General features: G+C 47.0%; 2 protein-coding genes across 2 annotated transcripts; both read left to right on the top strand.

Moving 5' to 3' along the window:
* Positions 1-4,474: 4,474 nt before the first annotated feature.
* Positions 4,475-6,320, top strand: ETH_00028805 (uncharacterized protein; the record flags this gene model as incomplete). The annotated part of the gene is made up of 6 exons (XM_013374203.1): positions 4,475-4,712; positions 4,961-5,023; positions 5,153-5,206; positions 5,438-5,578; positions 5,724-5,920; positions 6,024-6,320. 6 exons carry the CDS (start codon positions 4,475-4,477, stop codon positions 6,318-6,320), a joined length of 990 nt encoding a protein of 329 aa, XP_013229657.1.
* A 354-nt stretch (positions 6,321-6,674) lies between these two features.
* On the top strand, positions 6,675-19,238 carry ETH_00028810 (uncharacterized protein; the record flags this gene model as incomplete). The annotated part of the gene is made up of 29 exons (XM_013374204.1): positions 6,675-6,801; positions 7,262-7,375; positions 7,546-7,766; positions 8,183-8,741; positions 9,052-9,075; positions 9,177-9,404; positions 9,552-9,815; positions 9,954-10,112; positions 10,241-10,613; positions 10,750-10,840; positions 11,241-11,967; positions 12,077-12,409; positions 12,531-12,697; positions 13,062-13,149; positions 13,953-14,102; positions 14,274-14,438; positions 14,879-14,914; positions 15,071-15,364; positions 15,470-15,643; positions 15,791-15,994; positions 16,270-16,350; positions 16,439-16,669; positions 17,064-17,345; positions 17,488-17,789; positions 18,015-18,253; positions 18,396-18,505; positions 18,637-18,761; positions 18,887-18,968; positions 19,069-19,238. 29 exons carry the CDS (start codon positions 6,675-6,677, stop codon positions 19,236-19,238), a joined length of 6,120 nt encoding a protein of 2,039 aa, XP_013229658.1.
* Positions 19,239-19,444: the final 206 nt, after the last annotated feature.

Here is a 19,444-nt window from a genome sequence, read left to right on the forward strand (position 1 = left end):
CCCTCCATGAATAAGAACAATCACTTCCACAGACTGTTCCGAGCGCCTCAACTGCACCGGCAAAGTTCAGGTGACCTTGTACGCTATCTCGGGATTCAGCTTAGACAAAATTCGCTCCCTTGTAATTGCCTTTTGAGTGCTTCGCTGGTCGAAAGGTGGCCTAAGAGCAAAATGGCCGCGGCCACGCATTGTCCTTATTCCACAGCATCACTTAGTGCCTTGTAACATCCCATTTTGGATGTGTTTCGATCTGCACCTTTGAAGCACATGGCTACTAGGTACTCGAACTGCAAAGAGGTGTTCTCGTACTGAAGCTTCCGCGGAGTCTGGAGTCCTGTTGAGGTGTATTCACCTAGCAATTGCCACCTGAGGTGCCTAGAGGTACTTGCGCCACATAGGCCTTTTAATGTATGATGTGGCCGAAATATTTCTCGTGTGCGATCAAGATGAAGTACAGCAAAGAGCAGTGTATGAAGCGCTATTCTCATTCTCAGTGAAGTCTAACTGCAGACTCCGCCTGTTTGCATCCGAGTTAGTGCATCTTGATGGGCTCGTCACGCACGTGTTGAAAGAGAGTGGTTGTTCGCATCCGAGCTAGTGCATCTTGACGGACTCGTCACGCAAGTATTGGTAAAGAGTGGCATTTATGCCTGAGGTTTCCTTACTACCTACTTTCACATATATTACAAAGCTTGATTACTTCTTCTGTCTAGTTTTGTCCCGGGTTAGTCCCTTCAGGTGATTCGTCTAAGCGTCAGGGTAGCTGTGGTGGATGTGCTTCACACATTTATGTCATGGCAGACAGAGCATAGCTCGTACTGAAGCTGAATAAGCGCGAGCCGATACCCCCATTAGAAAGTGTGTGTAACAGAGGCCTTGGTCTGCTTAAACAGACTCTGTAAGGGGGGGCAGCGCCGAAGCTGTCATGACCCAAGAAGATTCGTAGCAGGAGCCCGGTATTGACATGCTTAGTAAGTGGAGCAATGCTGACCTTGCGAAGCTAAGCGACTAAAGCTGGAGGCAGCTGCACAGAAGGCTTAGAGAGCATAGCACGCATGCGCAAACGCTGTGCTATGACTGAACAATCACAGCGACGTAGTGTTTCAGCACAGACACGAGCCATTTGTATTTGCTTAATGGAGATATATCGCTACGTCGTCTACACCCCAAGAAGCTGAGCACGGGTCCGCATTCTTTGGCATTGTGCTGCAATTGTGATGCCGAAATGGAAAAGGCAACATTGACGGGAGCGAAAGCTAACAGACCTCCCAAAAGCCATCAAGAGCGCCGATCCCGTGTGATGCTGCTCTATTTCAACTGGTACCTACAGTAGTAGAAGTTAAAAGGCTGTGCATTTTGCTGCCTCATCAGTGTATTGAATTATGACTGACTGAGAGTCTGTCAGGATACGAGTGGCCGCAGCTGTCCACTCCACGCCTCGCGCATATCTTAACATTTGGTAATTAGTGGCTGGTGTGCACCTCAGGGGGTCCTTAGAGTGAGGCATTCGCACTCACTTGGCTGGCCCTCTGAAGGAAATTGAAATACCATTTTCATGCATTGTAAGTAGACGCATGCGTCGCAGGCTTTGCATTTTACTCACTTGAGGGCACCAATTCCATGACCCTTAAGGAGGTTGTACCTTAGGCAATGCTGCGCGTTGTGTAGGCGTCAACTCGTCTCTTACTTGTCCACACTATCTTGCCGTTAATTTTCACATAGATGCTTTCGCCTACGCTTATTTGTGAACTAGAGTGGAAGCTGCAGACGAAACAATATGCATCCCTACCTTCCCATTTGTCGAAAAAGTGGACCCGGGCCTTGACCTTCAGTTTGTTGTGTGTTGGTAAATCCAAATAGGCAGCATGGACAGTCTTCCCTGCCAGTTTGCTTTGGTTTTTTGTTCCATGCAGTTAAGAAACTATTGACACAATCACTCGCACCAGTGGCCTCCAAGAAAGGTGTCCGACGACCCTTCACAAAAGCTGGTAGACTACGGTAACGAGAAATGCCTCTCATGGTGAATGAGAATAGCGTGGGACTTCGCTTTACTGTGTAAGACCAGATGCCGTCCAATGGTCTGCCGTCCTGAAACGTGCTCAGCCGAGACAAATGCCTTAAAGCGAGTTTGGTCAATACTTCAAAAATGACTGTGGAAGGGGCGGAAGATGAATCACCACTCACCACTCGTTGACACTAGCTGATGAAAGCGGAGCATCTGATGACAAAAACCCCTCAACGTTGGTAGGTCCTAACTGAACAAGGCGCGTTGCATCATTAATGGAAATCAGATGTGCCTTAACACCCGACAGTATCAGCGTTGAGCCGTCCCGATATGCTGTCACAGGGCCTACGGCTCTCGTCGTCAACTGCACAGCCGAGCTTCGTCACAACACAACTGCATTCAGGCGCACCTCTTTGAATTCGGTCGAAGAGAACTATGTTAGCAACAAACTGAGGATTTGAGCGCCCAAAAAGATTCGATCTTGGTGAAAAAGCGGCTATAAGCGAGCGTTCTGCTGTCCCACTTTTTACAGAAGCCTGAACGCGCACCCCCTGTGCATAGAGGACGCATGGCTTCCGATGGGATAAAAATGCGAAAACAATGGCGAATAATGTACGTGCATGCATTGTTGTTGTCGTTCAGGGCAAAGAGCAAATTTGGGACTGAACAATTTTACAGATGCAATAGTAGGTTTCAGCAGGAGTGTACATACGCCATGGTGCCTCAGGTGTCCTTTGTTGCTGTGCAGCAATGTAAATTACTTGAAGAAACCTTGGTACGTCGTACAGTTCTTGAGACATGCTCCTTTACAGTTTTTAAAGCTTATATAGTGAAAGGGACGCTATTCGATCATTGAGTTTCGGCGGTACTGAGGCATCAGCTAGTTTCGCGACGAGAACTATGGAGCCTCCACGCAAGCAGGCATGAGAATTCCAACTATCAAGTTGAAAGCCTTAAGCTTTCCAGATGTTTGTTGACGAATTCCTTTGAATGCTTATTTGATGCGCGGCTTTTCAGTGGTTAAAGTCGTTTACCTGCCTGTCTGTGTAAATATTCGCCGCTCCCCTTTCATGGACTGATTCGTGTGAAGACAATGAAGACTGTAGAATAAGCAGCCGTCCTCTATTTTTTCAGAAATCGCTGTATGCAGTGAAGCTTTGAGAGGGAAATTTGGGTGCTGCACCGATAGCTTTTGATCAGAAGGTAAGGTCTCAAAATGCTAAAAACATCAGGGAAGGCCCCTTTTATTAATGGATGAAGGGAATTTCACCTCAGATGATGCTATTCTGGATTTTGCGTCCCAAATGCTACTGTTTGAGGCGTTTCCTGTACATTTGCTAATCTTCGACTTATACGGATGGGCAGTCTGAATACTTCATGGCAAATGGAAGAACCATTTTTGTGTCCACGCCGCTAGGAGCACCTTACTAAGAGCGGCGAGCTCTACTGCGCAGGAATAAGAAGCGAAAATGGGACTTCTTCAGTCTCCGTCCTTGCTTCTACCTGGAGAGCCAGCTGGCTCATCTTTACCTGTACGGTGCACATTTTGCAGTAGTTGAACTTCACGTAACTGCTCGTCCTATACTGGAACAGAGAAGGAATCGAACCTTGCCACTTTTTTGTTGCTCCGACGAAGAAGTTCAATAATTTTACTTCGGGGCGTTTGCTGAGTGAGTGGTTGCCCAAATCGCACCTCGACCCCACTCTGCTGCGGTTGCTGAGATGCAAAATGCCTCACATTCCTCTAGAGTGTAATGTTAGTGGGCTTCCACTAGAAACTTGTAGCTTTGAGTGTTCCGTCTTGTTACTGCATTTTTCGTGGGGAAGGAAACACTGCTGCACGCGTCCATAATATTCAAGCACTGTCGAAGTCTCGTAGCTCAAGATTATGTTGGCACATTTTACATTATATTTGTGCGTATTAAGCTATAAAAAAACATTTACCGCTTTCTCAAAGGTTTGAGTGGCTCATACGCCTACACAAAACCACCCATTACTGCTCACGGGCAGCCTTCAGTGTCAAATTGAACAACACGCGTCTGGGGCCTGCCGACCCCATAGAATCAGTCGAAATAAGACATAATGAATTATATGAAGTATACATTTCTTAGCCTCAGGTATTTTGAACCGGACATCCTGCACTAGACCCTCTGCAGAAGTGTGCCTGACCAGCCGTACCATCCAGGGGCGCTCATTTCAGCACGTGAGTGTCGGCAGCGGTTTTCTGTTTGGCTTGGGGCAGCGGATCCCCCAACACATAATTTACATCGCATAAATGCTAAATGGTTTTAAAATGACCTCTTTAGGATTCGAAATGAACGACTTTGGAGCTTGAAATTTGTTTTTTGAGCCCGTAGTAGGGTAGCAACAAGGCCCTGTACTTTCTCCAACGGCCACTGCGGTCCCATGTCTAGAAATTCAGCGGCAAACGCCTGCTCGTATATTTGTTTCTTAATCGGATAGTGAAGCATGTGGCCGTTGTCAGAGAGCCAGGGTCGGTTCGGCCAACTGGTTGTGCTGGCTCTGTGGGTCATGCCAACGGAGGGGATGTCTACGCAAAACACACAACTTCATTCCCAGCATCTTGGCAAGGACAGCAATGGATTACAAAGATACACTAAATTACAGGGGTATGGCGATACGTCTCTGAGTACCGTTGGATCGTTCGCACTCTACTATACCCCTGCAGAGGAACCAATCACTAGCGGTGAGTCCACACCAGAGTTTCAACAACAGAAGCGCGTCAATGCAATCAGCGTGGAATCACCTGTTTCTGATGCATTATGCGGTTTCTAGCTCTCGCTGCTTTCGCGCACGATTCGGCAGAGTGGAGGCTAGAAAGCAACACAGGGGCAAATCACATTGAGCGCAGCTCCTGGCAAATGTACAGCAGGCACCTGTACTTAAAAAGCTAGTAAGTAGAACAAATGAATATGTGCTCTTATGAAATTTCAGGGCATAAGCATGAACTTGAGAAGCATGACAATGAAGAGTTTTCGGGAGTTCAACTGGCAAGCTGTGAGGCTCCCTTAAGCTGCCCTCTGCTCCAACTGTCTCCAAATAGATGCGACACAGTTATCATACCTCTACTGGTCCCACTTATAGTGAAGACTTGCATATGAGCGTGTGCATTCGGTGTATCTTCAGCCCGGAGCGTTCAGCCGGAAGCCCAAAACCAAATAGATGACATTTTACATAACGGTGCGTTATATTCCTCCAGCTATTTTAAAGCATTTATGCAGGTGGACCCTTGTAATATGGTGATTACTGCGGGAATTCCTCACGTTTGCCTGCGCGTTTGTGTGCTTATTGTAGAAATTTGCCGCATATGTGTTGTTTTTGCTCCGTAATTAGCTGAGATCCCGCTTGAGGTTCGAAATACTGCTTTAAAGAGCAAGGAAATTCGTGCCCTAGGCATCCTCCTGCGAACAGTGAGGACATTTATAAGCAAAACTACGCTTAAAAATCGGTTTTTGGTCATATCGTCGTATTACAAGTTGTATTCCCTGTTTCGAGCATGCGCCGTTGCTTATGGCCTTGGCTTCCTCTTTAGCAACGTGAACCAAATTGCAGGTGCGCACTCAAGCCTACATTTACTATCACCTTTTTAAAACAAAGAATACTTTCAAGGGGAACTGCGATATATGAGTTGCCGAAGTAGTTGTTCGCTTAATGGAGGGTCCTGCAGCGCTTCATCACTTGCAACTGTTATGACCAGGTCTCGCAAATATTGTTGTTGGGACATTGACAAGCCTTTTCTTGAACCGTTGGATGCATAATGTCTACGCCGGAATTATATCTGGGGCGAACCTTCCAGATAAAGTGGAGAACAGTTTGTCTACGTTCATTCGGAATGACAGGAAACGCATTGATAGCTTCACGCATTCAAGCATAATTGCTTCCATCAAAGAAGCGGTAGGGCTGCTGTAGACAATTGGAGGGCTTTTCCTGTCTAATACATTTTCATGCATTCATAAAACTCAGAGGATAGGTGACTGTGCTTTTTGTCATATTCCAGATGATGACATCTGTAAGGAGTGCGCTTAATCCCCAAAGTTTGGGTGACACCATAGATCGTGCACTGGTGCCTTTGGGGCCTTCCGGCCCGCAGCTAATGAACTTTTCTACGGAAACCATCAGCATGGATGAGTTCAAGACGAAGTACCCGTTCGTGTTTCTCCTGCGTCATGTGGAGACCCCTGTCCATGCATTTACAACGGGTAAGCGCCCTGGGCTGCGACACGGGCCTCCTTCTAGTCTTCAGCTTGCCCTTGCATACACAGTCAGGCAATGGCGAAGCGCAGCCGTCCTGTGACTGCAGAGCTTCGCACGTCGGGTACGACATACCACAAGCTGGTGCTATCCTTACAATCTATGGCTCTTCCCATTCTAATGAATCAAATTACCACCCTCTGGGATCCTCTCATTAGCTACCGCGTGAGGCCGCTTGCGAGCGCCCTTAGTGTCAAAGCTCAGGTAAATTAACTGTTGCCTCTGGACTCTAGTTTGTAATTGCACAATTTCTCTTGACCAGGTCTTCTGCTGCCTTAGTGTCTAGCTACCGGCGCTGTGCATCAGTCACTTCTTGCATAGTAGCGCGGCGACAGATGAACCATCGATAGGGTCGGCAGGCTGCGGTGAACCGCCATAGGACCTGGTTATTTCGCTAATGGACAGCTACGCTCACAAGCTGCCGAATCTACTAGAGTGGTCAAACAGGGACGTCGATTACAGAGCCCTGGTCGCCACTGACTGGAGACCACTCATCGGCGCGCTAAGCAACTGGGAGGCTAAAGGTATCTAGAGAGCAGAACTAGCAAGACGTATCATTCTAATCCTTCATATGCCTTGTAGCTCATCATTTACTTGCGTAGACAGGAAAACTTTCAGAACGCACGCCCGGTGGTCCGCTGCCTTCAGACGAAATGTATTCTTCATACGAATTGAGCTGGAGGAACGCTTCTCGTATGAAACAGATGTATTTACTTTTCCTGCGACAAGCAGCATATGTCTCATTTCTTCAAAGAGGGTTGGAAAATCCAATAATCAGACCGGGAACGGGCACATGCATGAGCCAGTTCGTTGGTCGTTTGCAGGTTGGCTTCTCTCTGGGCAGCCATGGTACCCTTATAGAAATTTGAGCATATCTGCGTTCGACCAGTACAGGGAGTCACTTAGGGGAAACTTTAAAGTCTGCAGGCCTGGCTTTGCTGCTGACTTTTCTGGTCTGTGGACCCTGTTTCGTTTGTTATGCAGTCCATAGGCAGCCCTCGCCTGAAGGCAATACTGGACCGCGTGAATCTACCAAAATCTTTCATGACATGGGAATTGATCAATCAATGCTTCGCTCAGTTAGCAAACAGCGTCTGTGTCCGTCTACCAGTGTATTTCACATCAATATCCGGTAAAGCCTTTTGGCTGTAGAGGGCAGAGTGCAGTTCTTCTTGCGGGGATCCCACCACTACATGTATGACTTTCACTACTCTGAGACAGATGCAGATGGTTCTTTGGTCAATACTCTATTTTGGCTGCCTCTACAGGCAATAAGCTGGTCTTGTCCGTCTCTGATGAGGCTGTTCCACTGGAAATAGAGCTTCGTCACCCTGCTGATAAGAAGACTACGGCGACTCTACAAATGTTTCCGAAGACCCTACGGCCGGCGCGTTCGGCCTTCGGATATGCAGGGCAACAGCATTTTCTATCGTCAGAAGAGACAGGCCTTTTTGCAAGACTCCGGAAAGGCGCAGTAAGAAGAGCAAAGGTACGCGAAGCTTTCATGTTTTGTCACACGCATGTGCTGGTTGGTTCCGACAGTGTTGATACAAATATAACAAGAATTTTAAAGCGCACGGCGTCTCAAAATCTATTTGTTTAGTGCATACATAGGCTGTAGAGCTGCTTACGTTAAATATGTGCTATCCGTCAGGAGATTATGCTAATAACTTTATTTATATGTTCCTATGCATGCGGTACTTCAGCAATTTCTGTCTCCCTTTTTGACTCTTGCTACACTCGCTCGGCAAGCCTGGGGTCGTCTGCTTCGGTGGCTTAAGGTACTTCCTGGCAGATTTGGCGCAACAAGGAGCTCGCTTCACGAGTGCTTATACGCAAATTGACATTAGTTCTGCATGGTAGCTCAATGCTACAGCTGCTTTCTTCTATTGATGATGCTGCCAGAAATCCCATGGTCCGAAGATATCTATGACGGTGAAGCCATTTGGAGAAGACCCGAACTTTTTGACCATAATTTTCAAGGCCAAAGGCAGGATGGTGCATGTGGTAGGAAGGCCACTGCACATGTTGCAGCGCATTGACCCAATACAGTGCGAGGCTGCGAGGCAAACGAAGTCGTATTTGAACTACTTCCAGGAGCAGGGAAGCGTTACGTATCGTGAAGGGACTCCGTTGGAAGGATTACCAGCAAATAGAGTGCAAATCTCATATTCAAGTGACGAAGTAAGCTCTCAGAATCTTACAGCGCTATCTCATGTACTACAATTTTTATTTTCAAAGGACATTGTGGAGCAGATCGTCGAGCGTTTTAGTCAAGGCCTAAGCTTCCAACTAACTACCGTAGGAGGCATGCAAGGAACCATTAACTATCTCCGAGAATGGCACCTCACTAAGAAACTGCTGCACTCTGCGTACCCAGAGGCAAGAAAGTTGCGCATAGAGCAAGATACTTCGGAATGGCACAACCTTGGTCGAAGGCACCTACAAAACATGCTGAGACAAAGTAGGTATCAAACCACTTGCACAGCTTCCTCTGTTGCACGAATCGACATTTCTTCTCCTTTCGTGTAACATTTTCCATATGTATGTGACTTCTTGGACGTCTTTGTAGAGCCAGCCATGCGAAACTAGGGAAGCTGCACGCTGTTGATTACTTGGAGCAGTTGCAGCCACCTTAGGCCAAAATATTTTGATTGCGACCTTTCAAAGGAAGCCGCTTCACGATAAGTTGAATCATTATTAGAAGTAGTCATTACGATAGTGCAGAGACATAATTTTGATCAGCTTCTTCCGCACATTTCGAATGCTCGCAGGTGGCGTTGATGGAAAGCCCTTCAGTAAGATCCTGGGATACTGGAAAAATCTTTAACAGAGCTACAACAGTAATTGCTGCGATACATCGCAGCATTGAAAGATTGCCATGTTTGTGTCGTCTCAGAGGATTCGTGGACGGTCATTCTGAACTGCAGCGAGTCTGTGGAAAATATAAGGTGGGAGGTGCTAGATCTTGATGTTGCTGATCAAGCGCAGATGGTAGTTAAACAGTATGCACCCGACTTCGGCGGTATGGCAACGATGGCGTCAGCGGTTGAAGCGGAACTCAACTTGGCTGCTAGCACAGACCATGTTTTAAAGCGAATGCAGGAGACGTTTTTTGATTATGCACGTGAGCTACTTTCACAGGCGCCCTTCCCGTTGTTAGTTTTGTCTCTGAAACTACGGACTTTGTCAAATCGGTTGCAGTACAGAGAACTTTGCAAACTGGAAGAACGTTACACTAAGAAACTTCCGCCTGCTGTCACTTCGGTTACAGACAAAAGAACCTTATACATTGAGAGCCCAGGTGCCTTCCTTCAGTTTTTGATCGAATCGGATTCACGTAAGCTCGCTCGAGAGTTCGAGAACTGGTTACTGGAGAGGCTTCAAGGCAGCACAAGGAACAAAAGATGTAGACGTGGTTCATTTTACGGGAAGGCGTATGCACAATACACTGCCCTCGTAGACTACTATGAGAAGTTGGACCTCACGGCTCAGGTTCCTGATCTAGACGAAGTCAAGCGCTTCCTGCTTACAGCAAGTAGGAGCAAAGTACAGTTGTCTTTTGAAACTCTCAGCTGTCGCAGATTACATACGTTTGATGACCTAGATGCGCCACGTTTAAAGAGCGTCAGGTGGAAAAACACGGGTTTCTTACTGCTCAACACTCTCATTACAGGCTTACCCAAAGGCCACTTAGTGCGCATACCACATGAAGAAGATCTCACACATGGCGGAATATACAGAGTGGTTGAGCGTCTAGACCGCTGCACGTTCTTGCTTGAAAATGCCGACCGGCTACAGGTTGCCACTGATGCCAGTCTCCATGTGGTTCGAAGTAAGTGTTTGTTCAAAGTTGGCCTTCCCTCTGCACCCATATTAGCGTTTCAAGCACTTCTTCGGTGGACTCCAAACAGAGCCAAATAACTTTTAGTCTACAAATAAAGGGACGCACCTCTGCTGCAGGATTTGAGGACGGAGATCGAATTTCGCACCAGCATACGCAGCGCCGACACTTTAAATATGTGGGAAAGGATGCAACAACAGGCGTATGCACAATCAAAGACAAACAATCATACCAGTTTAAAGTGCGCCAGGAAGAAACTACGTCAATAAGGGTAGGAAAGTTCTCAGAACAAACCAGCAAACTCAGAAATGGCAACTGGATGCTGTCCGATGCACGCTCGGCGTATAATACCCTTCTTGAGTTGGACAATAACTTCATGGCGGAGTTCGAAGTGGGACAAAGCATTGTACAAGACTGCTACACAGGCCGCGCCTGTATTATCAGGGATGATCGTGACTTTCCTGTAATGGTTGAATATGCCATGCCTGGTACGTAGGGCAGCGGCAGGAAACACGCTGCCAGTGCTCCCCTGGGCTCACATAACCTGCCATATACCCGCATTTTGCGATCTTCCTACCACAAGTGCTCAACATTCGTTTCCCAATGACTCTGTTGCGTTGCCCTTCAGAACTGGCGACATACGCCTTAACAGGCCCTTGGTTGTGGCTATTCCTCAATGGCTTGCATGCCGAATACCTCAGCATTATCTCAAACACGCAGTTTGTGAACTCCCGGGAAGAGCAGTTTTGGACACAACGCACAGCAAATGAGCTCGCACAGTCCTGTTGGAGGCTTCCAGTTGAAACGGGCCTAAAACTCAGTCGTGCGTTCTTAGCGCCGAGCTCCCCAAGCCAACTCTCCAGAGCTTTTTCAATCTTCAGGCGAAACCGGAAAAAATCCATGGCCGTCCCAAATAGATGTTCTGAATCATTAAAGGAGCTAAAAACCTTTTTTCCTGTAAGTCATGCAAGCTGTACTTTTGTTGGTGCCCTACTTAATCGAGAAAATATGTCAAAAGACAATTACTCTGTTTGGAGCTCCAGGCTTAGGATACCGCTAACTGTCTTTTCCAAAAGCGCATTCTATCCGAATTTCAGTTCTGCTTGGAATTTTCTTCAGGGTGCTCCCAAAGCCCGTGGAACTACGACAATGGACCCTGCACACATGGTAGTTCTCCAACAAACGGAGCAAATAGTTTCCAAAACAGCTCATGCAGCATACTTGCTTCGCAGGGAAAGGGAAGAGTCAGCGATTCTTGGACTTAAACAGCACTTCAAAAGCAAAATTTGCGGCAAGCATTGCGCTGCATGGTGGCTTAAGGCGAATGAACTGAAGACCATGGTGAAGCAGTTTTCTGAAACCGGGCAGCCTGCCATGACCCCTCAACTTGAGCAAAGCGCCCTAGCGAAGGCATTGTCCACAACAACGCTAGTGGACTACTGGACGCACCGCATTTGCATGTTCGAGCAGACTTTTCGAAAACTGTTTGCACGTCTACGTCTTCCAGAAGAACAGGATGGTTCAATTCCTTGTTCAAAAGTGTCTGCGATCATTATTTTAGCAGTAGCAATGAGTGATGTTACTCTTGCTGTTAGACGGCGGGCCGTAGCCACTAGGAAAGCACGCCTACAACGAATAGCTGACGTGCTCAGCTTTCTTGAGGAGAAAGACGTGCCTGTACCGTGCACCTATGAGCTCCCCGAAGCTGCTGATCTACTGCAAATTGACATACCTTCCGAATCTGAAGAGTGCAGACAGCGGGACGCGGCCACGAACATGTTCATGCATATGAAGTCTCGCATTGATGCTGCAAACGTCGAGGTGGGACTGCAGGTGTACGACGACCGTCAGACAAACAAATTGCTTTAAGAGAACTCGAAGCAACACCTTTCTACAAATAAGGCGTTGCGATTCTGCCTTGGGGTTCCAATGGGCTTTACTTCCTCAGGTAGAAGACGTGATACAGCAAGTCAGAGTAAGATTTACTGGGACAATCTATGGTAGGATATCCAGGCTCTTCGTTTCAAGCAATGAAGCAGATTATCGTCTTCAAGAAACTGACTTTAGAGAACTAGACTCAGATATCAGTGACTTGTTCGCTGTGTTGCACCGCCCTTTCGGCGTTTGGCAAGGGACATTGAAGCAACTGCAAAATGAAGAACTGCTTAATATGAGGATGCAGCAGCAATGTCCATTTAGGCCACCACAGCCAACTCGACATGCAAAGGAAGCAGTTCCTGGTGCTCACATCCAGCTGATTCAGGGTTTTCTTCCCTTTGGCTACGATGGTAAACTTACCAGCAGGCTTGCTAATCTCAAATATCAAAAGTTTAGGCTTTAATTGGAGCGCATTCAAGGCATTTAGCACTTTTTTAATTATGTGTATTCTGCTTTGTCTTGCAATGCCAGATCCCCCAAACAGCACTTTACAAGAGCAAGGCCTCTATAGGCATGAAAAGACCATTTTGCTTTTCACGGGGCTATTTCTTTTGCAAATATCCGCTAGGGGCAGCACCTTCGCCAACTCCGTTATCAGATTTGTTTTAGAGGAAGCAGCGCCCGATGATTTTTTTAAGGTGTGTTGGCAGTACTCAACCATACTATGCTAAAGGCAGGCTTTGACACTTTCCTAGTCGGATTAGAATTATTTGCGTCTCCTGCAAAATCGCACTTTTTTGTTCTCAGGAGACAGCATGGCCCCTCGCTAGGTTCCTATTACGCCAGAGCATTACACTACGCGGCGAGCCTTCAGCTGGTTACGAGCTACAATGTGATGCCGTCAAAAATCTTCGCTGGGGGCTTAAAAAGCTGGGACTGGGGAGCGGCGAATCAACTATTCAGCAGGTATAAATTGCTACCAGCGCTTGGCTGTTCTGGATTTTTCTAAAAGTTACACGTATTCGAATTGTTTACGTAGAATAAATGTGATGCCTCGCTTAGGCACTCGAAGCTTTTAAAAAGGATGTAAACTTCACTGAAGTTGCATCCTTCCTACCTCCGCCTGTTGAGGGACTCGATGCGAAGGCAGGTACGTGTTGCATCACATTCAAACAGTAGGATGTTTTGTCATAAGTGCAGACGGTGGAACTGCTGCGTGCACTAGTGCTGCATTACCGTGGAAGTATGAATCGGCTGGTGCTTTTTTGGTGGCATTGTGTTCAGCTCCTGTAGGCTTCCTCCGTGTTCAATCTATCCAAAATCCGTGTTCCATTCTTGTGATGCTGAGTGGAAATGTTCTATTTGGGAACATAGCAGAGGGCTCAGAGACAACTGCAATACTCAAAAACAACAACCGCGCTATTGTTACACTGAAACATTTTGAAGAAATGCTTTACGTGGAGGACTCGATTTCAAGCCAATTGTTCAAATTTGAAGAACCAAAAGGCGAGTTTAACAAGCATGATTTGAAGTCACAAAGGACTACAGACTATAGGCGTATATCGAGTTCTGATGTGTGCACAGTTGTACTCGTTGTACTCTCAAGGCCTGCCTGTGTGCTCAGAATGCGATCCGGGGTCACGTTCAAGTCTTGCACTGCTTCGAGAAATGTGGACCAGCTTGCTCCCTTTTCTACATTCTGGGGAGATTTCCAGTAGTAAATATGGCTCATGGCTTAACGCTACAACACGGCATGTTGATATTGTCCTCAGTCGCACCAGAACCAGCACTGTGTGTCACAGTCAACGAAATTTCATCATCCGAGAAGTTTTGAAGGCAGTCTCGCACAGTAAGCAACCGAAGCGACCTGCGAAATCTAAAGCTTCAAAAAAGCTTCTGAAATGATGGAGCCCGTGAATCAGAAGACTTGCCTATTTCATTGAAACTGCACAGACACGCTCGTAAGAATCGGCGACAAGGCTTGGCATGGCACTACGCTTGTTACACTCGAGAAAATCGAAGGTGGTGTCAAGTTTGTGAGGCCGACTACGACGAACGAAGAAGACAGCACTTCAGTAGCTATCACAGAACCTCTTTTCTCTGGTGAGAAATCTAGCCCTTCTCGGGCCAACAGGCACATCTCCAAATGTAAAGGTGCTCGGACTCGGCGGCCAAATAACTAGTCGCTCATTGTTTTAGATGCAGCACTGTATACTTGAGTATACAACTACGTATACGCTGTTCACTTGCAAATTATTCTTGTTGTTTTATCAGCTGAAAAAGTCCGCGTAGGAGATCTAGTCCACGTTTCTGGCAGTAAAGTGAAGTACGAGCTCCTGCACATTACGCCGCTTACCTCAACGACCTGCGTATCAAAGCTTCGCCGGAAGAACTCTGATGAAACAATTCTTTCACGTGAACCTCTTTTCAGGCTAGGTGGTAAGCGGCTTCTTCCAGCTTTTAAAGCTTACTTGATAGGAACATCAGCATGAAAAGAGGTTTGCTTGCTTTTATGGCCTGCACGCCATGGGAAAGTTCCGAAAAAGCAGGAACGGAAGTTACGCCGTTGATTGACTCTATGATTTGTGAGCGAGCTGCATTGATAATTCCCTAGGTTTCCAGCGGGGTGAGCTTGTTCGAAAATCATCCAGCATCGAAGTATACGAATACATGGGGACCTGCGGTACATCCTACCAACTCCGACACTTCGTCACAGGGATAGTAGAATGGACGACTGAGGACCTTTTACCACTTTGGGGTAAATAGACATGCTTCAGAGCATGGAAGGGGGCCATTTGTTGCCTAATAACTCACGGAAAGTGCTGACTATTGCAGCAATGATGCAGCGTAATTCCTTGTGCTCTCGCTGTGCCTTGCAGCTTCTCAACACGAAGAAGTTCTTGGAACGACTCTAGGTAAGTCCGTTACTTTATGGTCTAAAAGCGTCGGGCTACGTGTCATCGAGAAGCAGAATCAAGGTTCCCGTGAAGGTTAAACCAAAGCATTCAGAGATTTGCCAGTTAGTAGATAAAATGGACCTAGGGGTTGAGCAGTATATGTGCTCACTGCAGACCACATCGCGGGCGCCTACCCAAAAAATGAATTGTACGTGGACCTGATACTTTTCTTAAAAGAATTTCATAAGACAGAAGGTGCTCGTGTCAGTCGCACCCAGTTCAAGAAGGTTCTGGTTATACTCGAAAGCCATGGCCGAGTTTCAGCTACTGAAAAGGAGTCCTTACAGACCACATTTGACCGCCGTTTGAATAGGGAGGCGTTTTACGATGCAGTGGATAATGTGAAGAAGCGTACATATGACTTTCTGACAGACCTTCAAACGAAAATTAGTTCCAGTAGTCCACCAGGTGAGCTGTCCCTACTGTGGCCATCCTCTCCATTGTCACCAGGAGCAACCTACTAACAAATCAAGGAGTCAGGAACTCAACTGCCTGCGTTTGGTCTTGCTGCAGGTGCCCAGGAGGAGCTACTATTTGCCTGGGGAAGTGCGACCATTGCAGCGCTGGAGGCAATGTGGAGAGGCAGAAGCCTCTGGAGAACGCTTCATAGGATCTTCGAGATGGGTCTATTGAAATTTTTTGGCGAAGTCAATACCTTAGCGCAACGCCCAGACATTTTATCAGCATGTAAGCTGAGCCATGCACCTCCTCAGCAGATACAGATGATTGTCTCCATGCCTATTCAGCATACAGAAAGTTACGCAAATGGCGACATTACATCAATTAGTGAAATCGTTATTCGTATTTTTGTCCGTGTTTTTCTCTGCTATTCAGTAAAGGTTCTTAATGTGGACGCTTTGAGAGAGCAAGGACAAAAGGCTATAACTGCTTACGTTGTTTCATCCGGCAAACCGTTGTTGTTGCCTTCCATTTCTGACGCTGTGGATAAAGTGTCTTTTGAGAGCATAATTCCTCCTGAGGCTCACTCAACAACACTGCAATTCTTCAACTTCGTCGGAGACGGTGTAATGCCAACGAGTGAGCTGCAAAAACGCCGCGCCCTTGGAAACTAATAGTTTTGTGGTCGGAACGCTCTTTCGAGACAGAAATTGTTGTTATAAACTCCGAAAGACTTACTCTAATTCGCTCTTGGATATTGTCAACTGTGCATTGTGCTCTTAGGCGATCTCACAAACTTACTTTCGTCCAGTCCCAGGGGTGCGCTGCCTTCTTTCTGTTATTTTTGAAGCACGTGGATTGCTAAGAATTTGCCAACATCTGTTTGCCGGCCGTATGAACTGCACTCTTCTCAGAAAAGGCATTGAAGATGTGGGAGGATTATGTCACGACAGTTGCTCGCCGACTGGAGGAGTTTGCGACACAGCAAGATGCGTGTAAGCCGTCTTGCAAAGTTTCAGACCACCAGGGCATTGTCGGTGCCATTACAGTGAAAATATGTGTGTCGCGTCATTGTATTTGCAGTGGACAAGTATCGCAAATCCCTTCACTCCAGGGACGCAGCTATTCCACAAAGTAGTTTGAATGCTTCCTGGACGGACAAGATCGTTTTTAGACTGAGCGAGGTCATCGGATCCTTGATGAAACAAGAGCTAGGAAACAAGCTTAACCCAGCGAATATCAAAAGCAAATTGAAGCCACTGCTCATTCAAGAACTCGTGACAGTCAGTGAATTGCCATTAAACAGTGATGGCGGTAAGAAACACGTCGCCTCTGTGGCCCAATTCTCTTCAGACGCTCTCTTCTCAACATGCAAACGTGCCCATCAACTCTGTTTGCCAAATTCAGATAAAGAAAGGGTCTTTGGGAAAATCTCGGAATTTTTCGCCGCACAAATTTCTAGCTTGCACCAAATTCAAAACCCAGGAAGAGCTCCGAGGGGAGAAGTGCTCTTGGATGTGCTTTCATTCCTAGAAATAAATGGAAGTGACATTAAAATGCTTGGTAAGTCCCAGAGTCAATAACATATGCGATATTCTGGAGCAACTGCGGTTGAACAGCATAGCGGGGGTTTCAGCAATGACATCTAGAAAGTTAGACTCAGGCCAATCGTTTTTGGTTTGCGCAAGATGCTCCGTCGTTGTTACAGAGGATCGGCTGCGCCACCAGTATTACCAGCTTTCCCAAAAGTATGTCGATCAGCTTGTTTCCAGTGAGGTCATTGATATTGACGGTGTTCTTGACGTCATTGGCCAATTGGAAAAGGCACTGTCGAATTTGTTGACCCCAATCATAGACCAGGCTATCGGACTTGTTAAGAAGGCTGCACAGATTATTTCAAAGCCCCGAGAAAAGCAAGAGCATTACGTCATTGCGTTTAATGCACTTGCTGCCTCTCTCGAGAAAATAGATACAGCAGTGACTCCAACAGGCACGTCGAAACAGTTCATCTACAAGTTAACTGGGTGTGCCATTTTTGCATTGGAGCGTCTCTAGCATATGCAAGGATTATCTTTTGAACTGCAGTGTATGTTTTATTTTGGTAAACTCGATCTCTGTCTTACGCTTTTCAGAGGAAAAGAGCGAGCCTGTTGAGGTTTCTGGGGCCATCAATGGCACTATGGCTATGAGTCCAATGAAAGATATGGGGTCTCTCAAGCGCATCTATACTCGTTTTCTTGCCAAGGGGGCTGGCGCCGTCAGTACGGCGGGTGCCCACCTGCTGAGTAAAATAACGGGCACACCTATTCCAGACCATCTGACAAACCTCTTGCTAATCTTCTGGACTCCCATAAGAGCTCGAGCGCTAAATGCTATTCTCAAAGCTGCATTTAGTGCATTCGAAGGCCCGAATGCAGAAGCATCTGCCCTTTCTGTGAGATGCGGTACTAGCGCCCTCTTGGAGCCCTCCCGTTTTACGTCAACGCATATGCCTAGATTGCAGATGCGCATTCTGCATTTAGACGCGCAAGACGATATAGGCACTCAATGGCGTTTACACCAGACTTTTGTGCATTGGTGGTGAAATGATGCCGCAGCGGCCGGTTGTCAAGTGCGCATTCATGGAACCTTTTATTAACCATACGTTCGTGTATCTCAGGTGTCAAGTGGATTGTGGAACTCAGCAATTCAGCCCGTTGTTGACGGTATGAAGGTTCATACAGATATATTTACGCGACTGCTTGGTGAACTCGACACAGGTAAGGGGCTGACTCGTGATTGGTGGAAAGAGGTGCCTCTTCTGGTTTTTATAAGGCCCATGCTGTATAACGTTCGCTCCGGCCTGCTTGACCCCAGCAACTTATACAAATTCTGGTATCAAATAAAGATTGCTACCAGGTGAGAAGTACATTTTTGTCTCAATGAAAGCGCAGTAAAGTTTTGGAGGCTAGCAGGTCAACTGCGTGAAGTAGCGGCGACTTGGTCCAGTGAACCGTGGGCAACCCCTGCTTACTGTGGTTGTTTGCTTATATGTTCCCAGCGCCTCATCTGGTCTTTACAAGGTACTGACAGCACCTGTTAAGGGTCTTGGCGCTTACGTGTACCTCCTCCTGATTAAGATCCTGAACGGGATCCTACCAGCTGAAAACGGTCAGTTGCATTGGTTGGGTCTATGTGCTCTTCTGCTCGAGATGACACCTATTAATCCCATTTTTTGTAGCAGTTCTTATCGACGTAATGCAGTGATGTAAGGCCTGCGAATATCTGTGCGGTTTGCAAAGGCGATTTTCTTCTTCCGCGGGAGTTCCGCGGAAAGGGGGAGGAAAGACCAGATTTGGATATAGTGCTGGCAAACCCTAAAGACTTAATCAAGTTTTTGCACCGTTTGTTTGATGTATTGTTAAAGGTAAAAGCTGCATGCGCCCAGACCCACTGCCACTATCCACTCACTCAAGCTCTTGTTGCCTGCCTGCACAACGAGTTGGAAGCTAGAAGCTTTAGTGACGTTGTCTACCATACCGCGTTCTGCAGGTGTACGTCCCAATGGTTCGTGAGCTATTTGACACCGGAATTCAACTGCTTCTGCAGAAGGTAGCACGCCACCTTGCAAGCGGTGAGTCAGCCGCAACTACTCCCAGAGGCTGATTAGGAGTAGTCAAGGGACTCCACTCAGAAACGTGATCGGCAGTGTTCCCATGTGTTCTGCTCTTCAGATGACGGGACACTCGATATGAGACGGCTACTTAACAATATTGCTGACCACGACGTGGACGGAGAATTTGAAGAAGTTCTACGTGATCTGTTATTCAAAATTGCAGATGACATGTTGAGACTATGGCCAGCAATGCCCCTCGGTTCACCACAGCCTTGGCAGCAGATGTGAGAATACTTTCAGGAGGTATATAGGTTGCAAGCACATCGGTGCCAGCTAACTACTGGTCCCCAGCCAATGGCACAAACAAGAAAACTTTATTGCTCTTTTAAACAGTCGAAAACCACCCTACTTTGTGCTGAGCAGTGCCACCTGGCTTTCCGAGGCCTGCCTGCCCGTGCAGCCCAATAGCAATTCCACAAATTACTGAACATGCC

Source organism: Eimeria tenella, genomic scaffold (genome assembly GCF_000499545.2).
Source record: "Eimeria tenella Houghton genomic scaffold, Eth_scaff2, whole genome shotgun sequence".
NCBI lineage: Eukaryota > Apicomplexa > Conoidasida > Eucoccidiorida > Eimeriidae > Eimeria > Eimeria tenella.